This window comes from Rhineura floridana, chromosome 2 (assembly GCF_030035675.1).
Source record: "Rhineura floridana isolate rRhiFlo1 chromosome 2, rRhiFlo1.hap2, whole genome shotgun sequence".
Taxonomy (NCBI): domain Eukaryota; kingdom Metazoa; phylum Chordata; class Lepidosauria; order Squamata; family Rhineuridae; genus Rhineura; species Rhineura floridana.
Window position 1 is genome coordinate 92,990,871 of NC_084481.1, and position 24,980 is coordinate 93,015,850.

General features: G+C 44.9%; 1 protein-coding gene across 1 annotated transcript in view; it reads right to left on the minus strand.

Moving 5' to 3' along the window:
- ABCB6 (ATP binding cassette subfamily B member 6 (Langereis blood group)) overlaps positions 1-24,282 on the minus strand; it is a 50,352-nt gene extending 26,070 nt beyond the window's left edge. Inside the window, exons 1-4 of the mRNA XM_061609370.1 lie at positions 24,008-24,282; positions 20,124-20,655; positions 16,239-16,376; positions 8,950-9,139 (exon numbers count right to left, since the gene is read on the minus strand). Of these exons, the coding sequence (XP_061465354.1) occupies positions 8,950-9,139; positions 16,239-16,376; positions 20,124-20,639 (844 nt within the window). The 5' untranslated portion in view covers positions 20,640-20,655; positions 24,008-24,282. The remainder of the gene's footprint in view (positions 1-8,949; positions 9,140-16,238; positions 16,377-20,123; positions 20,656-24,007) is intronic.
- Between the last annotated feature and the right edge of the window lie 698 nt (positions 24,283-24,980).

The window sequence follows — 24,980 nt, forward strand, 5'->3', positions numbered from 1 at the left end:
CATAAGTTGCACAGTACTGTACTACGTAAAACTGCCTTATGGGAGAAAGAGCTGCCATAGATCTTGGGGGGGGGGTTGAGGGAAAGGAGGTATTCTTGTGAGCAAGAAGGTGAAAAAAGCTATCTGGACCTGACCAAGGGAGGGGGGATTTCACTCTCAGTTTTGGATAGTTATGGATACGCAAAAGGGCACAGCTTGATGAGGGGGAAGTAGCCTTCTACTGATGAGTTCCCCTCAGGTTTATCCCAGCACCCCACTCCAAAATCCTTATGAACTCAAAGCACCAGCTTTGGGTCTTCTTCTCCCCACCCCTACCCCCAAAAGCCCCACCAGGCATTCCAGTACTAAAGCATCACACTCTGGGTCGGACACGGGTCTCTCCTCTGACCGCCACCCTTCCTGTTTTGCAGACCTTGTAGTCATCCTGCCCCAGACCCCCTCACATACACTTGGAGAGACACCCATGGAGTCCCCACACTTCCTTTATTCTCTTTCAAGGAAGTACACAGCAACAAAGATTCCCAACCCCCTCCCCCAGTCCCTTGCTGGGCTGCTGGGAGACCAGGCAGAGGACACAAAAGCTCCTTGTTTGTTCCCCGCCAGCGGTACTTTGCTGGGTAATCCTAACTGGCAGGGTGGGTGACCCCATCTGGGAGTGCCCCTCCTTTGCCTTTCATTCTCTACGGGGGGGGGGGAAGGATCCCCCCTCCCTCATCACATCTTACTTTACCCAGCACATGGCAGAGGGTGTTAATCCACCCTGTTCCCAAGTACAGGTAGAAGTGATACTCTCGCACATGGAGGGAAGTTGGCATCCAGGGGTGGGGAGGCAATGAGGACCGGCAACCTTGAACTGACAGCCCACTACTAGTATCACCCATACGGTGCTTATTGAAAAGGAAATGTTCTGTCATCCTTTGTTTTACACCACTACCATGAAGTAAGTCATTCCCATTTTTCAGCATGGGGAACTGAGGCCAAGCAACTGTGAGAGCCTATGGGAAAAGGTGGGATTTCAACCTGGGTTGAATCCCACATTCAAGTTTCAACTCTCCATTCACTTCACCACACCGCCTTCCGTGGTGTGCCACCAAGAGCAAGAGAGAAAGTATGAAGCACAGGAAAGCTGTCTGGGGTGTGGCAGTCATATGAAGTAGCCAACAGTCTGACAGAGGCCTGGTTTGCATATCGCAGTAAGCCAAACCATGGCTTACCAGGACCGTGTGAAGGTGCAGGCTGCCGTGCTAGCCGGGGGGGGGGGTGGACTGATGCACAGGAGGAGGGGAGGAAGGCTTGAGATGGGACATCCCAGCCACGGAAGAACCCAGCAAGGGGCGGGATGTCGAATTAGCCCCCACTCCAGGCATTGACAGGCCATCTCCAGCCATCCCAGACACTCCCCAGACCAGCCCCTTACTACTACTACTACTCCTCTGCCGCTGCTGCCAGACAGCTCTCCCCCTGTGGAGGGAGAGGATGGGACTAATGCCAAGACCCCGCCTTCACCCAGATCCAGGTGACAGATGTGGCGGGAGATTCAACAAACCCAGCTCAGGAGGAGTTCGTGATTACACGCCCGCCTCCAACTGTGACTCAGGGTACATGCAAGCGTGTGTGTGTGTGTGTATGTGTGTGTGTGTGTGTGCGCATGTGTGTGTGTGTGTGCGCGCGTGCCCAGCTGGATGAAGGGGGAGGGTTAGTTGCTGAGTCTTTATGCCACCAAGTTGTGCCTAGTTAGTTACAGAGGGATGCTGAGTTCTAAGTAAGCTGCAGGTACATTCATGAAGTGCACTGAAAGGAAAGTTTCTCTTACTTCAATAAAAGAAAAAACTACAGCAGGGTATGAGTCTGAGTTCCTCAAGTTCAGGCAAGACACAGGCTCCCAGACTCCTCCCTGGACCTTTTTACTGCCACATCAATTTAAGCCAAGGTCTGGCTAAGCATGTCACCTAAACAGGGACTCATGATTAAGCGCTGTTCCCACTAACCACAATCTGTAGCTGTCATCTGTATTATTATTGTTGTTTTTATTGTTAGAGAGCCAGTGTGACATAGTGGTTAGAGTGTTGGACTACGATCTGGGAGACCAGGGTTCGAATCTCCACATAGCCATAGAATCATAGAATAGTAGAGTTGGAAGGGGCCTACAAGGCCATCAAGTCCAACCCCCTGCTCAATGCAGGAATCCAAATCAAAGCATTCCCGACAGATGGCTGTCCAGCTGCCTCTTGAATGCCTCCAGTATGAAGCTCACTGGGTGACCTTGGGCCAGTCACTGCCACTCAGCCTCAGAGGAAGGCAATGGTAAACCACCTCTGAATACCGCTTACCATGAAAATCCTGTTCATAGGGTCACCACAAGTTAGAATCGACTTGAAGGCAGTCCATTTCATTGTTACTGTTTTATTATTATTGTTATTGTTATTATTTGCTTGGTTTCCGAAGGTCCCCAAACAATTTACACAATGTCAAAACAAAAACAAATAAAACACACTATAAGAACCTAACAACAAACAACAACAAAACAATAGCAATAGCACCCCCACAGTTTGCTTATGCAAACAAGACCATTGACACTGAGTTGGAAATAGGAAATAGGGAACTGCCTTATAACATGGGATTTTATGGGTAGGTAGACCAGATCAGGGGTTTGCTGCACAGCAGCTTCTGGTGCACCGATTATATTTAGAGACAGTAATAAGGTCTGTCTCAGCCTGTCCATGTCAGGCCCTTCTCCAAGTACCCTCTTTACCAGAGGTACATTATATATTTACAAAGAGTGACATCTCAACTCTGAAATGCCCTCCTCAAAGAGGCATATCTGATGCTGACGTTACAGTCTTTTTAGTATTAGGTTAAGACCATCCTATCTGACCAGGCATTTTAGATGACATCTTAGCTGGAATTTTGCTTTAGTCTGCTCTTTTATGTTTTTAGTCTTCTCTTTCTTTATTTCACTGTACATTTTATGGTTATTTGCTGGGTTTATATACTGTATTTGTATGTTATGCAAACAGTTTTAATCACGCCTTTGTACACTGACCTGGAATCTTTTTGATGAAGTTAAAAAATGATGAATACAGCAAGCAGGGGCCCTACAGGACTAGGGAAAGAGGTCTGTGAGGAAGTAGGAAACTCAGATGCAGAACTAATCTATGAACCAAACATTAACAAGTCCACCGGCCTCGATAGCACATTCTCCTGGCCTGAAAATTCTTCAAGAACTGAAATCCTCTAAGTGGATTCCATTTATGGAAATTGATAGACAGCTGAAGGATTCCCCTGCACGAGAGTATACACATCACACAACATATAAATGGCAGGACCAGTGAAATGGTAAAGGGGGTTACATCAGGAAAAGAACATTTCAAAATAAGTTTATATGCAGACGATGTAGCCTTCTTTATCAAGGATCCAGAATATACTTTTCCTGAGATGTTCAAATTAATTAAAGAATACAGTAAGGTATCAGACTATAAAAATAATTTACTAAATCTGGCCTGATTTGTTTCAGTGTTGAAAAGCATGTTAAGGAAAGACTTCTAAAGCAATACAAAGTTGCGTCTAAACAGCAACTGGTTAAATATTTAGGTATATGGATATTAAAAAACCTAGGGGAAGTAATGAAATATAATCATGACAAACTATTGCAACACGTCAGATCTGATTTGAATAATTGGCTTGGATTAAACACTCCCTGGATGGTAAAAATTGCACTTATAAAGATGATAATACTACCAAAAATATTATACTTGTTCTCAAATCTCCCATTAAAGGTTCACCTAAAGGTTGTCAGAGGATGCCAAAAGTTAATTAGCAGTTGTTTGGGAAAGAAAAAGGCCGAGGGTGGCTATGAAAACATTGTTTAATGGATTGAATAAGGGCATTTTAGCACTTTCCAACATTACAAAATATTATAAAGCCACCATGTTAGCTAAATTAAAGGGCTGAATTCATGGGGATAGGTCAATTGCTATAGAACAATTAAATCTTATGACTAATTTAAGAAATACCCTTTGGTATACAATAAGATGTGATCAGGAAATAATTAAAACCAACCCCTGTATATCTGCGATTTATGATAGCTGGCGTAAGTATAAATGCAAATCGAGCCCAAGATTGTCACCTTTGACAGCTTTTTTCTACAATTCAGAATTAAACGATGAACGTTTGTTAGGAAATTTAAAATTATGGAAAACACATGGCTTTGTGGAAATTAGACAACTATTCAAGGACGGTGCGATAAAATCTTACCATGAAATCACTGAGATGCAGCAAAAGCAACCTCAATTTTTTCAGTATTAACAAATACAGAATATTGCTCATTTATTAGCAGTTAAGTTTGGTCCACTGAGGAATGTTACAGAGTTGGAGACTCTTTTGGTCAATGACAGATCCACAAAATTATTAAGCAGGATATATAAAATAATTACCAACCTAGATGAACAAAACAACTCTTTTGGAATATTGATCTAGGTCGCGAAATCTCAGTTAATATTTGGAAATGGCTATGATCAAAGGTTCCAAATTATACGACTGTTAGTATAAAGGAGAGCTTTTACAAATTAATGTTTCAATGGTACCTAACACCAGCCCGGTTAAGCCGTATTTATAACAATGCTTGATAGTACACATTGGAGATATAGAGCAGATAATGCAGGCACTTTACATATTATTTGGTTGTGTGGAAAATTAAAACAATTCTGGTTAGCTATTGTAAAAGAAATAGAGCTCATCAGTGGTTACAGACTCCCAATGGAACTACTGGTCCTTTTGTTCAGATATCTTAAAGATCTAGTTTTACCAATAAATGTAGAAATTGTTGGCCATGAATTAAACACTGCTTGCACAGTTATAGCTAATAATTGGAAACGAACTTGGCTTCCCTCTATTGACAAATGGATTATTAAAACCTGGGATTTAGTTTCAATGGTCAATTTAATTCATGTCAGGGAAGATCAATGGACTTACAACAAATTTATAGAAAATTTGTCTTTTTTTGTTATTCAGTTGGTTAAATAAGATTCAGGGAAATGTTTCTTCACATGCACTATTAGAAGCTCTCTAAAAATTAATGAAATCATGTTATAAGCTGATTTGTAACAAAAATTATTTTGATTCTGTTATTTATATCTTCATTAATTAATGTATTAATGTACTGATTAACTGATACGGCAATAAGTTCAACACACACACACCGGCCCATGGAGCTAATTGCCATAGATGGGATGATGGTCAGTAGAATAAGTAACTGAAAAAATTAGGTAAACATATGGACATTAGGTGAATACATGCAAGATATGGCATACCATGACAGCTGAAAGCACAGTGGCCACTTTCAGGAATAATATACCTATGTCTACCAGACACTGGGAATTAAGTCCAAAGTCTAAGCATCCCCATCAGGCCCTACTGGCAAAGACAGGATGCTGAGCTAGATGGACCATTGGTTTGGCCCAGCATAGCATACTCATGTTCCTGGTGTAGCAAGATGCACGTTGAGCATTTGGACACAGGACTGGCAGAAACAGCAGCTGGGTCTGCCTAGGTTACCGGTGGGTTAGGAGATCTAGTTAAGATTTAGCAGGTACAGCCTCCCCAAATGGGATGGAGAAGAATATCTCTGCCCAGCAGCTGCTTGGAATGTAGGGCAGAGCCTCCCCCACTCCCAGCTCCATTCCCATCAAGCAATTTTGTATGCAGTTCGCAATTCAATGCCTCCTGCCTGCAATGACTCCTTTGTAAAGTCTAAAAGTCAGGGCTGAAAGGCAGTCCAGAGTCCATCCTCCCCTATTCAGGCACCTCTCAATAGCTGCCCTGAGCTGGCACTCGCACCGCCCACCAGGGCATGGGAACCTGGCACACACCAACGGCTTCTGCTAACAAAAGGAGGGCCCCCCTGCAAGCTACCCACCTCTTCCCCCCACCCCAGAAGCACAACACAGAGTTGGCCTAAGAGTAACCAGGATGGGAGGTCACAGCAGGGCTCAGGAGAGAAGCCTCTGGGAGAGAACCCAGGAGATCTAAAAAATGGAAATGGACTGCCTTCAAGTCAATTCCGACTTATGGCGATCCTATGAATAGGGTTTTCATGGTAAGTGGTATTCAGAGGTGGTTTACCATTGCCTTCCTCTGAGGCTGAGTGGCCCAAGGTCACCCAGTGAACTTCATGGCTGTGTGGGGATTCGAACCCTGGTCTCCCAGTTCGTATTCCAACACTGTAACCACTACACCACACTGGCTGTCCAGGAGATCTAAGAGGGTCACTAAATCCCCCAAGTCTTCACAGGCAGAAGTCCTGCCTGGACCCATCAAAAAAGTGATCCCATCTGACCAGATCACCCTGACTTTGCAGATTCAGCTAGAAATACAAGCCTTTCTCTACCCTTATTAATGTACTGCCTTCAAGTTGATTCCGACTTATGGCGACCCTATGAATAGGGTTTTCATGAGGCTGAGAGGCAGTGACTAGCCCAAGGTCACCCAGTGAGCTTCATGGCTATGTGGGGATTCGAACCCTGGTCTCCCAGGTCGTAGTCCAACACCTTAACCACTATACCACACTGGCTCTCTACCCTTATTAAACATGTCCCTAAACAGGGACATTGTATAGTTCCTGGCACAGAAGGTTTAAAATGTATGTGAGATAGTCAAAGTTGGGCTGAGGGGGAGGCAGGCAGGCAGGCAAGTGGTAAGGAATTTACCATGGAGAGTGAGGATGAGATGGAGGGAAGGGGGAGAGAGTTAGATTTGGTAGAGGATTGTGCAGGTACAGTGAGCATAGTGGGCAGGGAAGGCTTTGCTAAGAATGGAGACATGGGAAGGAATGTGAAGATAGAGAGGGAAATAGCTTGATGAAAACTAGATCTGCATTATGCAAAATGAGGGAGCAGAATTCTAGAGTGTACCACTTCAGACTTGCAGGTAAGAGGAGGATGTCATATTTTTAAAACTAGCACATCAGGAAAAGACTATGCAAACTCCTCCGCCTCTCTCTGATGTGCTGTTTTACATGAGAAAGCATTCAAAACTCAGATCTGAAGTGGTACAGCTGGGAACTCCTCCACCCCACAGCCTGCTGCCTAATGCTTTGCAATGCTTGGGGTGCCTCTAAAGCCGGGCTAGGGAACCTTTTTCAGCCAGAGCGCCTCATTCCCTTCTGGGCAACCTTCCAAGAGCCACATGCCAGTGGTGGGCGAGGACAAAGGCAAAAGTGGGTGGAGCAAAAGTAATTTTTACCTTTGCACAATAGTTTCGTTTCTACACCCATTCACACACCCCTCTCTCCATCCAGGCAAGCAAGAGGCATTATCAGAGTTCAGAGACACATCCCAGCCAGGCAAAAACACTTGGGGAGCAAAGCAGGGCCAGTGAGGGGTGTGGCCCAAGGAGAGGGATTGCTGCCTGGGGAGACTCTTGCGGGCCAAACAGAGAAGCATGGAGGGCCGCAGTTGGCACCCAGGCCTGAAGTTCCCCATCCCTGCCTCAGGCAGAGGAGCATGGCTTCTGGGTTGGCTTTCCAGAGGGCCTACTTCTTTGGGTGCAGCCTCCTCCCTCCCATCCAGCACACCATGAACCTTGTCTCTATTCCTTGTTCCATCACTAGGGATGTCCTCATGTCAGGTCAACATAATGGCCTTGTTACCTTGGAGAAATCCTGCCCACCAATTCGTATTTATTTATGGGAGTCCATAGCTTCCATCAGATTCTCAAAGGGGTCGGTGACCCACAAAAGGTTAAGAACCGCTGCTCAAAGGGGCAAGAGGAATGGGTAGCAACATGACAGGTCATACAAGATGCTCAACCACCCTCTGTTCACTTTTGATTGCTGGCTCAGTCTCGAAAGAACATGCTCCACGTACACAGTACCAGTATTAAAAAAAGAAAGAAAAAGAATCCCAACAACCACTCATTCCCATGCCAACAGTAGTTGCACTTCAGGGCCAGGCAAAGAACATACTTAAAAACTGCTTCTCCTCATGCCTCTGCTTCATTGCAGCAAGCAAAGAGAATGCATATAAATTTGCAGCTCCACACCATCTCATCACCTGGGCCCGCAACCACTGAATCCACATGCTGTGCTGGACATGCCAAGCCATGCATCTTAAACATGTCAAGGGCTCTGCAGGCCATTAGGAATTAGGCTGCTTAAGGGCTTACTCAGACATTGCATTTTTAGTACATGACTCCAGACAATTAAAGCCAAGCATTTGAAAAGGACCCACTCCCTGGAGAGCTTCCAGCTGGCTGTAGTATCTGTATCTATCAGAAGACTCCTGGCGTACATGGATATATGTGAAGCAAGTAACCCAAAACTTTGCAGTTGCCCCTTTTTCTTTCCTGTAAATCCTCCTCACCCTGCAAATGCCTATATAAAGGCGCCCTCTATTGGTTGATTCAGAATATTTGTCAAAATGACTATGGACTGCCTTCAAGTCAATCCCGACTTATGGCGACCCTATGAATAGGTTTTCATGGTAAGTGGTATTCAGAGGGAGTTTACCATTGCCTTCCTCTGAGGCTGAGAGGCAGTGACTGGCCCAAGGTCACCCAGTGAGCTTCGTGGCTGTGTGGGGATTCGAACCCTGGTCTTCCAGGTCATAGTCCAACACCTTAACCACTACACCACACTAGCTCTCAAAATAGAGGTTCTTTTTTAAAATTCATTTTCTAATTTGCAAATTTAACAATGAATGAAAAGGGGGGGAAGAAAAATAACAGAAAAAATATATAAAAATATTAAAGGTACAAAAATAAAAAATAAAGAAAAAGAAATAATATATGAATACTAATAATAACAACAATAAACCACCTCCAGTTTACATTACGGAAAACAGAGGCTTGTCCTTTCCCCCCACTAGCATTTCTGCTATGCCCTCTTCGTTCCCATTTCTGGGTCTCTGCTAGAGGCAGCCCCATGACTCCCTTGAAGCCACCCTTGTTGCTTACCAATGTACTTGTAGTAGATGGGCACAAAGACGTTGATGGCACGCTCCAGCCCCATAAGCATCAGGCAGAATATCACCAGCCCCTGCAGTGGGTAGTTCCCCGTCGGCCACATGTATTGTAAAAGGAGGCGTATCTTCTGGCCCAGATCCCTCCAGGTGGAGAGATTCTGTCTGGCACCTGGAAGCAAGGGCTGACATACAGAAATGGAAGTGAGTAAGGCAAGGAGAGAAGAACTGCTTTTTTTGGCAGGAGCACTGGAAATATTTGAGAAGGGTTGGCATGGGGAAGGGGACAACAACCTCTCCAAATGGCATCTGGGCAGAGATGACAGCTGGCACTTGGGAGGAGGCAGTTAAGTGGGGGGGCACAGGGGAATTTCTCGGGAAAGGGAACATTTCAAGAAGCATCAATGGGCAGGGAAGCAAAATCTTTACAATTTCAGAGTCGCAGAAACTGATGGCTTGGTGCAGGAAATGTTCAAGAAAAAACACGACCAGAAAGTTGCAGGGCTGCAAAAACCTTAGGTTTTGAGAGGGCTCCTTCAAAATGAAGGGTTGGATATAAATTTAATAAATAATTAGAAAAAAAATAATGACCACTGTGAGAACAGGATGCTGGACTAGATGGGCCATTGGACTGATCCAACAGGCTCTTATGTTTTTATATTTTCAGAGAGTCCACAATGTCCAGATCTTACTGCACGAAGCAGCAGGCTCCCCATAATTGGGACCACAGTACCTTCCAATCAGGCCCAGCATTCTCTAGCTGAGGTACAGGAATACTTAAGCCACGTTATGACACATTCAGCACTCAATGCTGCTATTCTAACAAGATCAGGTCAAATTACGTTGGAATAGCAGCTCATTTATCACCTGTCATATTTCTAATTTATTTATTTTTATTTATTATTTCATTATTTCAATTTATATACCGCCCTTAGCGAAATAGCTCTCAGGGCGGTGAACAAACAAAATAAAATACAATATATCATAATAAAAATACAAAACATATACAAACAAACAACGAAAAGCACAGCAAAAACAAAATAAATACTACAAAAATTAAAATACAGATTAAAAGATTAAAAAAGTTAAGAAGATTAAAATGCCTGGGAGCATAAAAAGGTCTTTACCTGGCGCCGAAAAGATGGAAGTGTAGGCGCCAGGCATACCTCTTCAGGGAGGCTGTTCCACAACTCAGGGGCCACCACAGAAAAGGCCCTAGATCTCGTAACCACCCTCCGGGCTTCCCGATGGGTTGGTACCCGGAGGAGGGCCTTAGATTCTGAACGAAGTGAACGGGTAGGTTCATAGCGAGAGAGGCGTTCCACAAGGTATTGAGGTCCCACGCCGTGTAAGGCTTTATAGGTCAAAACCAGCACCTTGAATCTCGCCCGGAAGCAAATAGGAAGCCAGTGCAGACGCGCCAGGACAGGTGTTATATGCGAAGACCGACTGGTCCTCATCAATAATCTGGCAGCTGCGTTCTGCACCAGCTGAAGCTTCCGAACTGTCTTCAAGGGCAGCCCTGCGTAGAGCGCATTACAGTAATCCAATCTTGAAGTTACCAGAGCGTGGACAACGGAGGCGAGGTCGTCCCTGTCCAGATAGGGGCGTAGTTGGGCTACCAGACGAAGATGGTAAAACGCATTCCGTGCCACCGAGGCCACTTGGGCCTCGAGAGACAAGTAAGAGTCGAGAAGAACCCCCAAACTACGTACCTGTTCTTTCAGGGGGAGTGTAACCCCATCCAGAACAGGGTAAGCATCCACCATCTGAGCAGGGAAGGCGTTCACCAACAATGTCTCGGTCTTGTCTGGATTGAGTCTCAGTTTATTAGCTCTCATCCAGTCCATTATCGCGGTCAGGCAACGGTTCAGCACATCAACAGACTCACCTGAGGAAGATGAAAAGGAGAAATAGAGCTGCGTGTCATCAGCGTACTGATGGCAACGCACTCCAAAACTCCTGATGACCGCACCCAGCGGCTGCATGTAGATGTTGAAAAGCATGGGGGACAAGACCGATCCCTGGGGGACTCCACAATGGAGAGTCCATGGTGTCGAGTGATGTTCCCCAAGCACTACCTTCTGGTGACGATCCGCGAAGTAGGAGCGGAACCACTGCCAAGCAGTGCCCCCGACACCCAACTCCGCGAGTCTCCCCAGAAGGATACCATGGTCGATGGTATCAAAAGCTGCTGAGAGAACAAGGAGAATCAACAGAGTCACACTCCCCCTGTCCCTCTCCCGACAAAGGTCATCATACAGGGCGACCAAGGCTGTTTCGGTACCAAAACCGGGCCTGAAACCGGATTGAAACGGATCTAATGTCTAGAATGTTTTTTTTATAAAAGGTTGGCTCCAAGTATCAGGTTTGTTTGTTTTTAAATGTACTTTTCAAAACCAATTATTTGGTATTTGGGAGCCAAGAAGATATTTGAAACGACAGAAGTATAGGGGGAAATTATTGGAGGACTAGGCTAGCAGGTAGACAACAGAGAGCTGTTGACTCCAAGTCTTTGTACCATTAAGATCTTAAGAACTGCTCTGCTAGAACAGACCCAAGATCCTTCTAGTGTAATATTCTGTCTCCAGCAAGGTGTCCAGGAGACTCAAAAGCATGGCATAAGGATGATTTCCCTGCAGCTGCCTGCCTCCCAGAGACACCTGACAATCAGAAGTATAAGTGCCTCTTTACATTTAGCTGTCGTGGCTAGGAACCATTGATTGTGCCCTCTTCCATTAATTTGTTAAAGCAGGGGAGGGGTCCCTGTGGTCCTCCAGATGTTGCTGGACTATAACACCCATCATCTCTGACCACTGGTCATGCTGGCTGGGGATGACGGGAGTTGGGAGTCCAACGACATCTGGAGGGCCACAGGCTCCCTACTTCTGTGTGAGCACCTAACAGCTGTTACCACATCTTGTTGCAATCAGTTCCATAACTAATATATGTGTTATCTGAAGAAATGCTTCATTTTTGCTTGCCCTGTAATATAGATCAATTCTACTGAATGACCCAAAGTTCCAGAGTTCTGCAATAGAATTATTTGTTTCTATCCACTCTCTTCCTGTCACTCAAAAATGCCTTAAAGCAAGTCAGCCCATTTGTCCATCTACCTCAGTAGTGTTGACATTGACTGGCAGAAGCTGCCCAGGATTTCAGACAGGGGAAACCTGGGGATGAGGGGGAGAGTTGAACTGGGGACCTCAGATGGTCTCCTACTAAGCCATGCCCCTTCATCATCATTTAAACTGGAGATAGGGTCAGATGTTGCTGGACTACACTTTCCATCATCCCTGACCATTGGCCATGCTGCCTGAGGGAGTTGCAGTCCAGCAATGTCTGGAATGCTGCAGGTTCCCCATGCCTGATTAATAATGTTTTCTGCAAAATTGAATGCTTCAACCTCTTTAGCTTTTCTTGATAAGGAAATTTCAGCTCCCTATTTTACTTGACCTTCTCTAGCTCAATAAAGTCCTTTTTGAAATGGGGTGACCAGAACTGTGTACAGTAATCTGTAGACATAGCAAACATGTATAATAACTGTCTTTCTCTGCCTCTACCAAATGTACATTAGGATACTTGCTGTTTTATTTTCAATCCCCTTCCTTATTCCTAAACTGAATTGGCCTTTTCCCTTTTTTTTTGGTCAACTAACAGAAATACCATTTTCAGTGAGTTTTCCAGTCCCTACTGGGTGTCTACAGTTTAGATCCCATCACTATATATGTGACATTAGGAACATTTGCCCTTCCTTAGCCCAGTGCCAGAGCATCTGTTTTGTGTGCAGAAGATCCCAGGTTCAATTCCCAGCATCTCCAGGTAGGGCTAGGAGACAGCCCTGCCTGAAACCATGGAGAGTCACTGCCAGTCAGAGTAGGCGATACTAAACTAGATGAACTAATGGTCTGACTCAGTATAAGGCAGCTTTCTAAGTTTCCTGTATTTATGCTAGGATTCTGGGAACTGGCCACAAGTATGATATGTTTCTGTTATGGTTAATTTCTGGAAATTGGTTTCATTTTTTTTAAAAAAAGCAATTTTCTAGCCCTTATAGCTGAGAAGCTATGTATAAAAGGAAATGCCTTCTGAAATCTCAGTACCCCCCCCCCCCGAGGAGTGGCTATATAAAATCTCTAGAGTTTAGGAGCAGAACTTGTGTCCTGCATTATTCCTTGCCCCTTCTATAGACAAACAAAACTCAAATAAATTATACAAACTAATTTTTAAAATCGCAGAATACAAAACAAGACATTGTGAAAATCTGTTTAAATTGTACAATTTATACAGGTCACAGAACTCGTGGGGTTTTTTTGTCACACACACTGGATTTACTGCCCCAAATTCTGACCAGAGTAAAACTTTTTTTTTTTTAAGTACAGAATACAGATATAAGAGACATCCACAGTGCCACCTACTGGAAATCATTCACATCTGCCACCTTTTTAACCAACAGAAGCAACTCTTCAGTGATAAATATAAATATATATCAACTAGAACTGAAAGCCCTTTTGACAGTTACAATATTCTCTTCATTAGATACCAGCATAAAAGTGATCAACAAACATCTCACTCAGTCACTCACCATATGCTGTTATTTTTGTCTATAATGGGATAGAAATTTTTTGGCCCAGCAGGCCACATTGCTATCAGTCCCCACCCTTCAGAGGCCAACTTTGACAGGTGAGCAGGACAACCCACCTGCCAATCACCTGACGTCAAAGTCTCTAGTGCAATGCTGCCCAACCTGACAGCCAGCTGGTTGTTAGATGTTTGGGAACCGCAGTGCAGGGGGTTGCATTGTATCCTGTAAGGACTTGCTGTGCAACTGAGTTCCCCAAGGGAAACTCAGATGTGCAGCCAGTCCAGCAGGGTTGAATTCACCACCCATCAGCTGATAGGTGAGGAGCTGACCCTAGCTTTCTGCACGGATCAGCTATGCAATTGAGTTCCCCATTCAGTTGTGCAGGTAGTCCAGCCACATCTATACCTGCCACACACCTGATGTCACATATGAAAATTGGAACCTGTGCTGTGCCAAATTTGGCCTGCAGGCTGGTGGTTGCCCACCCCAGTCTATAATATGGTTTTCCATTGCCGAACAATCATTGTCAAAATATGGTAATACTAACAATGATGGGCACTTAGAAAACACATTTCAAATGTTCAAAGTGTTTCACATACCTAGGGGTCAAACTAGACATGCATGTGTTTATTAAACATGCCCTTGCCAGTTTGCCAATATAGCAGAGGCAGGGTAGGGCTGCTTCTTACATCAAAGTGGGGAAAGGAGTGAAGCCTACCCTCTACTCACAATACTTGGCTGCTTTAAGCTATTTTCTACCAGCCTAGCTCCAGTACTGTAAGTGAACCAAGCTGGAGATGAAATAGCTTAACGTAGGGGTGGGGAACCTTTTTCAGCCAGAGGGCTACTTTCCCTCATAGGCAATCTTCCAGGGCCCATGTTCCAGTTGTGGGTGGATCCAGAAGCCAAAAATGAGTGGAGCAATGGATATGATTACATTTCAACTACCCAAAAGTTAGAGGCTTCACATCCTCCATCCAGGCAAACAAGTGGCCACATCACAGTTCAAGGACGCATTCTGCCCAGGCACGAGCAATTGAAGAGGGTGTAGAGTAGGGTCCTTGTGGAGAACAGCCTGTGGAGTCCCAAGGGCCAAATAGAGAAGTTTGAAGGGACAATTTGGCCCCCGGGGCTGAGGTTCCCCACTCTTGGCTTAAAGCCACTGGGCGCAGCAAGGCAAGGTGCAGGAGGTTAGGGTTTCAGTCCTGCTTTATAAGCACATGGACATCTCATTTGGCAATAGTTACAACAGCCCTGAATCTATGCAAGTATTTTCTTGATCCTTCACTAGGCCTAGCCTCCCATCAGCCTGTGCAAAAGAGCTGTTGGTAGGTTAGCCAACAGTTTTGCCTTACAGCACTTTGACTGCACCATCTCACAGCCAAGCCTTGTATCAATGAACCAACCTAACCTGCTTGTTTCTAAACCTTCTAAAGCCACACCTTCTATGAACTCTGCTCTGCATATGTGCTCTAGTGTTGCCACCTCTCTCCACACAGAGGTTAGCTGCTGAGACACCTGTATTTTTAACAGCTATACAATTCTGAAAAATTCAACAGATGCTGCTTTCCCCCAGCACTGCAGCTCCATGATCACAAAAGCAGCACCTGCTGAATTTTTCACCACCATATCACTGTTTAAAAGCTCAGGAGCCTTTAAGGATATGAAGCTGCTTTATATCAAGATGGACCATTGGTCCATCTAGCTCAGCTCTGATTGGCAGCAGTTTTCCAAAGACTCAATCAGAGGCCTTCACCAGCCCTAAGCCCTGCAATTCTTTTAACTTGAGATGCAAGAGGTTAAATCCAGGACAGCCCTCACCAACCAGTTTCCCTCTAGATATTTTGAACTATAACTCTCCTCAGCCCCAGTGGATGGAGTTGCAGTCCAAAACATCTGGAGGGCACCAGGTTGTCAAAGGCTGATCCAGTACCTTCTGCATGCCAAGCATATTCTCTGCTACTGAGCTATGGGCTCTCATTTTGGCAGAAAATGAGGTGGCAACAAGTTCCTAGTCCCAATTCTGGCTTAGGCACACAAGAAGCTGCCTGATACCGAGTCAGACCATTGGTCCATCTAGCTCAGTATTGTCTAAACTGACTGGCAGAGGCGCTCCAGGATTTCAGACAGGAATGTTTGTTCCCAGTCCTACCTGGAGATGCCAGGGATTGAACCTGGACCTTCTGCGTGCAAAGCAGATGCTTTGCCACCAAGCTACGGCCCATCTCATAAAGGGCTTATCTCTACAGGCTAGGGATCTACAGGCTAGAGTGCACATCAGAGTCACCAAAGAGATGCTGCTGAAACAAGCTTTTGTGCTGCAAGTCTCTGCACTCCTGCTTCAGCGCAGCTTCTGGCAGGGGTATGGAGAGCCACACGTTAACAGCAAGAGGAAACATCACTCCCAGGCAGCTACATGCCAACTGTAACCAATGCTCTGGCTCCAAGTCCAACCTAGGCCCGAGTCTGACCCTGGCAAGATTTGCTGTGGAACTGTAATACTGTCTTCAAAATGGCAGCTTTGGAAACAGCAGCTGCAAGCTCTGCTCTTAACAAAATGGTACTTCTAGCTCCAATCATTCTCATACACATACCTCTCCCACACCCTGCAGCTGGTTCATAGAAAAAATATTAAAGGAATAGACAGAAATAGGCAGACATACAGTAGGAGTGGGCTACTTAAGGGGATAGAAGCCTACCTGACTGTTCTCCACGTCGCGCTCATCTTCATTAATTAACAGCATGTAGGGTTTTTGGGGCAGCCCTGGGGCCTTTATCCCCAAGGTGAAGAGGGTGAAGGTGCCAATGTAGCGGAGTAACCACAAGCTGAACTGTACCTGGAGGAGTTGATCTCATGTCAGATGCATTCTTGCAACAATTCCTCCCTTCCTCCCATCAAAGGCTACAAACCAGGCAATGCTTCTTTCCCAAGATCTGAACACAGAGTCCAGGGGGAATGGAAAACCCAACTAAGACTGGTATTTTACAACTTAATTTATTATTTAAAATAAATTTTGCCTGTTTTTCTGGGCAGATACCTATCCAATGAATGATATTTCATTGGCCAAAGTCAATTGACTAAAGACCGGCCAAGTACTTAAAGCGTTATCTTATTACACACACAGCAAAGAACAGAGAGAATTATGCTAAATGACAAACTAATTTCTTGTAGAAAACCACAGAATAAAACCCTTCCCAGAAGCTTGCGGTCCTCACCCCTAGGCAACTGTGAAGATCCCTTGGCTGAGTTTACTTCCTGTTGTTCCCTGAAGCTTGTTCCTGTTCTTAGATGTCTGCAGTTATAGCACACGGCCAGTGGGAGAAGCTAGGTCATGTGACTGAACTATGAGGGGAGAAGAAGGCCAAAGCTCTCTGGACTGGAGGTGCTTACTCTTCAATGAGGGCTCTGTGTGCATTGTTGGCTCTTGTGGGGATGGGGAGTACAGGGCCCTCACATCTGCCATTGCAATGGGATGTCATCATGATACAATAGATAGGTAGGTTGCTCCTTACACAAGGACTGAGAACATCCGTGACTTCAAACTATGGCTGGGATCACACACAATGCTAAGCCATGGTTTGTTCAACCCATGAGTCATCACAGGTGAGCAAACAAGCCATGGCTTGTTTTTCCAAAGCTTGTTTTTCTTTCCAGCTGCTCTTGGCTTGTGGCTTGGTAGCTTGTTGAGCATTTGGGGGTGGGGAATAGATGGCCAAACAAACAAACCATGATTAAACAAGGCTGTAAGGTTTGGATGTAATGCCAAACCATAGGTTAAACAAACCGATGGCTTCACATCATGGTTTGTTAGCAGAAAAAAACCACGGTTAGTCTGCTGTGCTAGAATCACATGTTCAAACAAACCACAGTTAGGCTACACAAACCGGGGCTTAGCTTTAGGTGTGAACCAGACCTTTAACAGTCTCTGCCCAAATAATGATATGTCAGCTAACCAGCACCCCAGTCCTACCATTAAGGAGAATGAGGCAGGAGTTGATGAGGAGAGGGCCATGGCTCAGTGGTAGAGCACATGCTTGCATGCAAACAGTCCCAGGTTCCATCCCTATTATCGCCAGGAAGTGCTGAGGGAGAGCCACTGCCAGTCAATATAGACTAGCCTTCCCCAACCTGGTGCCCTCCTGATGTTGTCCAACTACAACTGCCATCAACCCCAGCCAGCATCGCCAGCAGGAATACTAGTAATTGTAGTCCATAATATCTGGAGGACACCAGAATGGGAAAGCAGATGATACTGAGCTAGATAAATGTCTGACTCAATATAAGGGAATTTCCTATAATGAGATATTGGAGGACAGAGCTGGGTATGCCATGCAGCCTGCCCTTTGCCACCTAAGCTAGCCTGAGCCTGATGTCCCATCACCAGTGGTGAAGTAGGATTCTTCTGCCGGTCTAACTGATTTCTGTATATAGAATGGGGGGTAAAATGCAAGGACTCATCCATAGAACCCAGAAACAATTGGGACTAGGTGAGACTAAGGGGTTCCTCAAACTCAAGGAGGTTGCATGGAGTGGATCCAAATGGACAATTCCAGGCTCCCTCTGGCATGTATGAATGGGTGTCCAGTGAAAGGATCAGGCCTGAGGTTGGTCTCTATTGGCAAGTGAAAAGAAAAGCTTAGTGATTGTGACAATAGATGGCTTTGTAGCAAATGGTCCTAAGTGTATGGTTTATGAAAAATAGCCATCTTTCCACAGTATGAGGAGCCACAAAAGTAAGGTTGTAAACATGGCAATTATTCATCACAGACTTTTTTTAAAGCAGAGGTATACTGTGCTGATGGAGTCACACTCTGTTTGCTTTTTCATATTTAGGCCCAGCCTCCTCATCCTAATGTGGAGAGGTGTTTTTATCTTTGCTGCATATAGGGGTGGGTGGGGAACAGCGATCAGGCCCAAATAACTTGTCTGGAAGATATCTTAACATGAAATCTGTAGCATGGGATAAATTCTCTCCCTCTAGCTTGTTGCTAGAAGGCAGGGGTGTTAGCTGGCAACACAAAGAAATGGGAAATCTCAACGTGTGGCTGGAAATCTTCCTAGCAGGACTTTGTGCTGAGTCATTGGGAAAAGTCCCTTGAAATTATTCAGCAAAGCAATCTCTTCCGTGTGCATGCATGTGTGGCTGTGAGTGTGTAAAGAGTGGGGAGGAGTACATGCCATGCAGTCATGCATGAGCCTTTCTCTAGCTTAAACAACAGTGACTCAGCAAAAATGGGCTGAGATGTAAAAGAAGACAAGAAATGGCTGGCACTTGAGTAATAGTAACAAATAGCATATGTCAACATCAGCAGCTTTGCTTGGTTTTGAACTTCTTCCCTATGCTAAATATTTTTAAAACAAAATTCCAAGCTATATACACTCCTCCCTCTCTTGCAGTCTTCAAACTACGTCCACCAGTAGAAAAGCTGAGATGTCCACAGCTAGTTGGCAGGACAATAGATCTCTTATGGAGAAAATCCAGCTCTCTCTCTAACAGTGAATATAATATGGATATATTATTAGACTGAAATGCTCTCCACACCAAGGTTGACAACTATTTTAAGGAGAGGCTCTGTGTAAGACCTGCATAAGGGGCATAAAATCAGCAGGTAAGGCTTTCCTCAGCTGTTTTCCACGACAGGAAAAGCCTCACTTTTGACTGGTTCTTCTGCTTTTCATTTAGCTTTTAAAATGATAAAAGCTGTCTATAAAAAAGTGGTGACCCTGCTCTACATAAACTCAGGAAGGATCAAATGGGACTCAACTGAGCAAGTCACAATTGCGCTTGGTAAACCTTGTGACTGTCACTGATAGGAAAATCTTCACCTCACTTTTAGAATGGATACATACCATTGCTTGCCCATCTCCAGCTTAAATCCTGTGTACACAGTACATCTTGATTCTTTACTGCTGGAGCTATTTCAGCACATCCTATCATCTACATATTTTATTTTTATTTATTTATTTATTTTCTTTAATAGGATTTACATGCCGCCTAATCATCAAAAGCCTGCAAGCAGTTTACATAAAGCAATAAATATTCATTTAAAAAATTGAAAAAATCAAATGTTAAAGACAGGTTGACCTAAATTTTTTTTTAAATAAATAAAATCATCAATTTTCAAAAAATCTACATAATAAAATAAAATTACACACCTGGGAATGCTTTTTAGCAGGCACTGAAAACAGTACAGCAAAGCGCTGCTACGCTGAAGGATCTATTCCTTGCAAGTGTGGAAAGAACATTACGCAGCACTTGTAAAAGTGCCAGTTCTGCAGATTGAAGCAGTCAAGTAGGCATATATGGAGTAAGCTGGTCTTTCAAGTAAACTGGTCCCAAGCTTTTGTAAACACCATCAGGGTGTTCCACAGTGGGTCAGTTCATTTGCAGTCCATACATTGACTAGAGTTGATATATAGATTGCACAAGCTGTTTACATGGCCAGTTTCCTTCCCACAGTGGTGTCCCAAGGGGAAAGGGTATCTGCCTTTATCAGAGACATTGTGCAATGTTTCTGTGCTGCAGCACCAAACAGGCCGCACACAGACACACGGTCTTCTCTTCAAACCCTCACTGACCTACCTTCTGGTTGGTGTCTTCTAAGCCCCACCACCAGAGTGGGCTGTTCCAGGAGATGAAGGCCAGGTTCTCAGCCGCAAAAGCCAGAGCCCAATAAAGGAGAAGGATTGCACCATGGCCTCTGATCCGGTCCTGCGCCAGGACTCTAGTGTGTTCCAAGTGTAGCAGCCCAACCGAGCTGATCCAGCCCACGGCAGAGAGGCAGGTATACAGCACCATGTACCCATGCAGCTGTTGCACGCCCAAGACTTGCCACAGAAAAGTGCCAAAGGGCAGTAGTGCAAGCAGCAGAGAGAGGAGGACTTGAATGTAGTACAAACGGGAACGTGGGATATACTTTGGCTCCATGGTGCGGCTGAACCGGGCATAGCAAGCATACTGCAGGGCACCCAAGAGGATGCAGACACTGAGCAGCACTGCAGGCACCAGTGTGAAGTAGAAACAGGGGTACAACCCCTGCTGAGCCCATGCTTGGGCCAAAGACTCATTCCCCTCACAGTAGTTCTGTAGCGCCACCATGCTGCTGGCTGAGGAGCTGCAAAAACACCAGTGAAAGACATGAGGAAGCGAATTAGAATTCGAACATATGCTTGAGCTAATATATGCAAATACAAACACACAGGCATATCACATTCTCACATACTCATATACATACAAGTGCAGATGTGAACTTCCCACACCATGGTATACATGCGTATTCTGTCATGAGAATGTTCACCAATCTGGGACAAATTTTTTAATCCATCTTGACCAAGATCCCACCATAGAAAAAGCAGAGCATGAAGTTTCACAGGGAAATGTAGAAGAAACCACAAGGCATGTGGGGCAGAAATCACACCGTGTTGTTCACCCTACCTCCTAGTTTAAAGAGTTCCTTACCACAAGGCATCAAGAACTGCCGCAACTAGAGACAGAATGACTGCTGTGTGGAGAGGAGTGAATCCTGATAACATTTTTTTCAGAGCAGTGGATAGTTTTTGCTCATACTCAGGGCCTAGCTGTTGGGAACATAGGGCATTGCCTTATACCGAATCAGACTATTGGCCCATCTAGTTCAGTACTATCTACACTTTTCAAACAGGAAGTATTCCCAGGCCTACCAGAGATGCCAGGGGTTGAACCTGGGACCTTCTGCATGCAGAGCAGATGCTCTAGTGCTGAGTGAGTTTTTCTCTCTTCCTCACATTTTAGGCCAGACATGCACTTTTCACCATATGAGATGGTCTAGTAACCATGGGGAAGGCTCCCCCTCCCCCAATTCTCTTTTCCTTCTAACACAGCCTTTCCCAACCGGTGTGCCTCCAGATGTTGTTGGACCACAACTCCCATCAGCCTCAGCCATTGGCAATGCTGGCTGAGGCTGATGAGAGTTGTGGTCCAACAACATCTGGAGGCACACTGGTTGGGAAAGGCTGTTCTAACGCGTGGCTTGGCTTACTTTCTTAAGTCTTTGGGAGCAATTTCCTGTGCAGATGCTTTCTGTGGTGCAAATATTCTGTGGCACAGTGGTCTGGAATATGTAGGATGATCTACGTATCTACCTATCTGTCTACACTTCTAGGGCTGGGATGTAGATAGTCTTTCTTCCTGGAAATGGTTTAGACCCAGGATGGGCAACTTTTTTTTCTGTCCGAAGACTGTATGCCTTGGGGGGGAGTAATCTATTGGACGCCACATGCTTGCAGTGGGTGGGGCCATCCCACTGTCCTCTCATTCTGTTGTCCCTTCCCCACTCCTTCTCACCTGCATGAAATTGGGGTAGGGACCACATGTGGCACTAGTGCAATGGGTTACCTAGTGAAGTTTTAGACAGTTGGTCCTTTACAATTCTACTATTTATTTATTTTATTATTACATTTATATCCCACTTTTCTCCAAGCTCAAGGTGGCATACAAACATTGTTTCCCCCATCCCTCTCCATTTTATCCTCACAACAACCCTGTGAGGTAAGTTAGGCTGAGAGACAGTGACTGGCCCAAGGTCAACCCAATGAGCTTCACAAGAAGCAGGGATTTGAACCCTGGTCAGGTAGCACTCTATAGTTTTGGATTATTCAGTTTCATAGATGTTGAAAGAATCTTTTAATGGAATTGATCTTTTAAAAAAAACTATGCATGCTGTGTGCTTATGAGAGCGTGATAATTGAGTTCCACAAGTTAACTATGGCAGCAAGTACTCACACTAACCTGGGAATAAGCGCCATTGAACTTGGTTGGGGAGCATCTGCCTTGCATGCAAAAGGTATCAAGTTTAATCCCTGGCATCTCTAGGTAAGGCTAGGAGAGACTCCTAACCTGAAACCCTGGAGAGCTGCTGCCAGTCAGTGTAGACAATACTGAGCTAGACAGACCAATGGTCTGACTCAGTATATGGCAGCTTCCTATGTCCCTATGAGTAGACGCGCCCTTGATAGTGCTGTGTGACTTAGGTAGCTTGTTATCATTCTTTTGCATCTTGGTGGCTACATCTCTGTGGCTTAAAATGTAAATGTACTGCCTTCAAGTCGATTCTGACTTATGGCAACTCTATGAATAGAGTTTTCATGAGGCTGAGAGGCAGTGACTGGCTTAAGGCCACTCAGTGAGCTTCATGGTTATATGTGGGGATTTGAACCCTGGTCTCCCAGGTTGTAGTCCAACACCTTAACCACAACACCACACTGGCTTTAGTTACATTGAAATCAATAGTTAGTAATGATTAACCTCCTCCTGTGGGCTCAATCATAAATTGTAGATTTCTATAAATTATACAAAAGAAGTATATCTGCATGGATTCACTAGCTTTCATAATTTACTCTACTACTCATAGAATGGATGCAGTGTACTGAAGTTTTTTCTCAGCTACCTGTCCTCTGCCCCACAGCTTCTAATGTATCACTAAGCACTGCCTGCATGCTTTTGAACTATCTTCATAAGGGCTAGAAACTTGTCTTATTATTTTTATGTCCATTAATAGCCTTACCCTCCATTAATCCTCTGCTTACATAATAGCAGATTGCTGATATTTTGATGCCTTCCTCCATGCCTCTCCACTGCTTTTTATCCATCCCTTCTCAAGCAAGATATTAACATAAACCACCATTGTGTTATGATTACACTTTGCACTCAAAGAATGCTTCGAAATCCTTCTCCCTGCCCCCTTCCTAACAGCCCTTTGTGGGCTGCTGTTCTATATTTTCCCAAAAAGAAACCAGCAATTTCTTGATTCAAGGACACTGGAGTGGTCACAAGGCTGAGCACAACCACAACAAACTTTAGCACGTGGCCACATGGGCTGGCAGCGACAGCACCAGGATCAGCACCCACCAACGCTCAGCTGCTGCCGTTGGGACTCTCAAAGTGCCGCTTTTCCTTTCACTAATAATAACTACTTGCATTGTTTTCAGTCCTGCATCTCTCTCTCTCAGTAGATGTCTATCTTACTGGGATCCAGAGCAAGCTTAGGTGAAGTTCTGTTTGTTGCTTTCAAAACTGTCTGTCTGTCTGTCTGGATGGATGGATAGATGGATAGATGGATAGATGGATAGATAGATAGATAGATATGGTCCCGTGTACCCTCAGTCCCTTCTTTGGCACCCCATACTTTGGACAGGCCTGATTGTTGGGAAATGGAGTCGGCGGAGTATAAAGGAGGAGAATCAAACCGTATGAGATACCATCCTTCCATTACAACCAGCGGGGAGGGGAGAGAGACGGAAAAAGGAGACCGGCGATTAACCCTAAATAGACAGGCGCCTGCGAAAGGGGGGTGTTTACGGTCCCCCCCGCCCCTTTCCGCCCTGCTAGCCGGCAAAGGCACGGCAAGGTGGCCCAGATACCGATGCCTCCACGGGGATTGTCACCCGCCTGCCCCTTTCTCCACCCAGGCGCGACTAACGTTCACTTGCCTCCTCGGTTCTCGTCCGGCTTCCAATTGCCCGTCCAGTGCTGCGCGTCCTGACCCAGGCTCCGCTGCGCTCCAGGAGACGCGGCAAGCCCTTCTGGCTCCCCCTGGGTCCTAGCGCCGATCTATACGGTATTAGCGGATTCCTCCTGGGTCCTAATTGCCACGTGTTCCAATCATCTACCAACTCAAGCCCTGGGGTACTATAGCTTTTCTTTCACTCTAGACATTTTGGTTCCCTTTTCGACCCAAACGAGTGTACGACGCGGCTTACAAATATAGACACTTGATGGCGCTCCTCCCCCGCCCCCCATTTATATCTCCACAATCTAAAACCAGTATACCAACTTTTAAGAAGGCAGTGCCATAGAGTAGAATGAGTCAGCACAATTCTAAGCATGTATGTCTATTCAGAAGTGCCACTGAATTCAATCAGCCTTACTCCTAAAGAAATGTGCATAGGAGTGCAACTTTAAACCTAGGTTCAGCTTCTTAAACAACTATAAAAAGTATTCCAGAATAGTAGGGTTAGTCTTTTGCAGCTAAACCAAGCCTCTATAGAAAATGTGTGATCTTGAACCAGAATGGGATACATATATGACTATAATCAGTTGTTGCATCTTGCTCACACAACTTAATTGAGCCAAGGTTTAAAAAGTATCTGCTCTGAAACATCTAGGAAGTTAAAGGAACAGAATGTGCTTCTAAGTAAAGTTCTACAATTTACAAGCATGTTTTTATGCTTGGTTTTAATTTTCGTTCCCATCTCCTTAGTTGATTGCTTTATATTTTTATGAAATGATCATTTTAAATGTTGTAAGCTATCCTGAGTGGTGCTTTTGCAGCAGAAGGGTGTGGTATAAGTGATTTAACAAATAAATCCTACTGTACTCCTTACCTGGACTGCAAGCCCTATTAAAATAAGGGGACTTGCTTCTGAGATAGGCTATACCTCATTTATTTCCTGATGCAGCTCT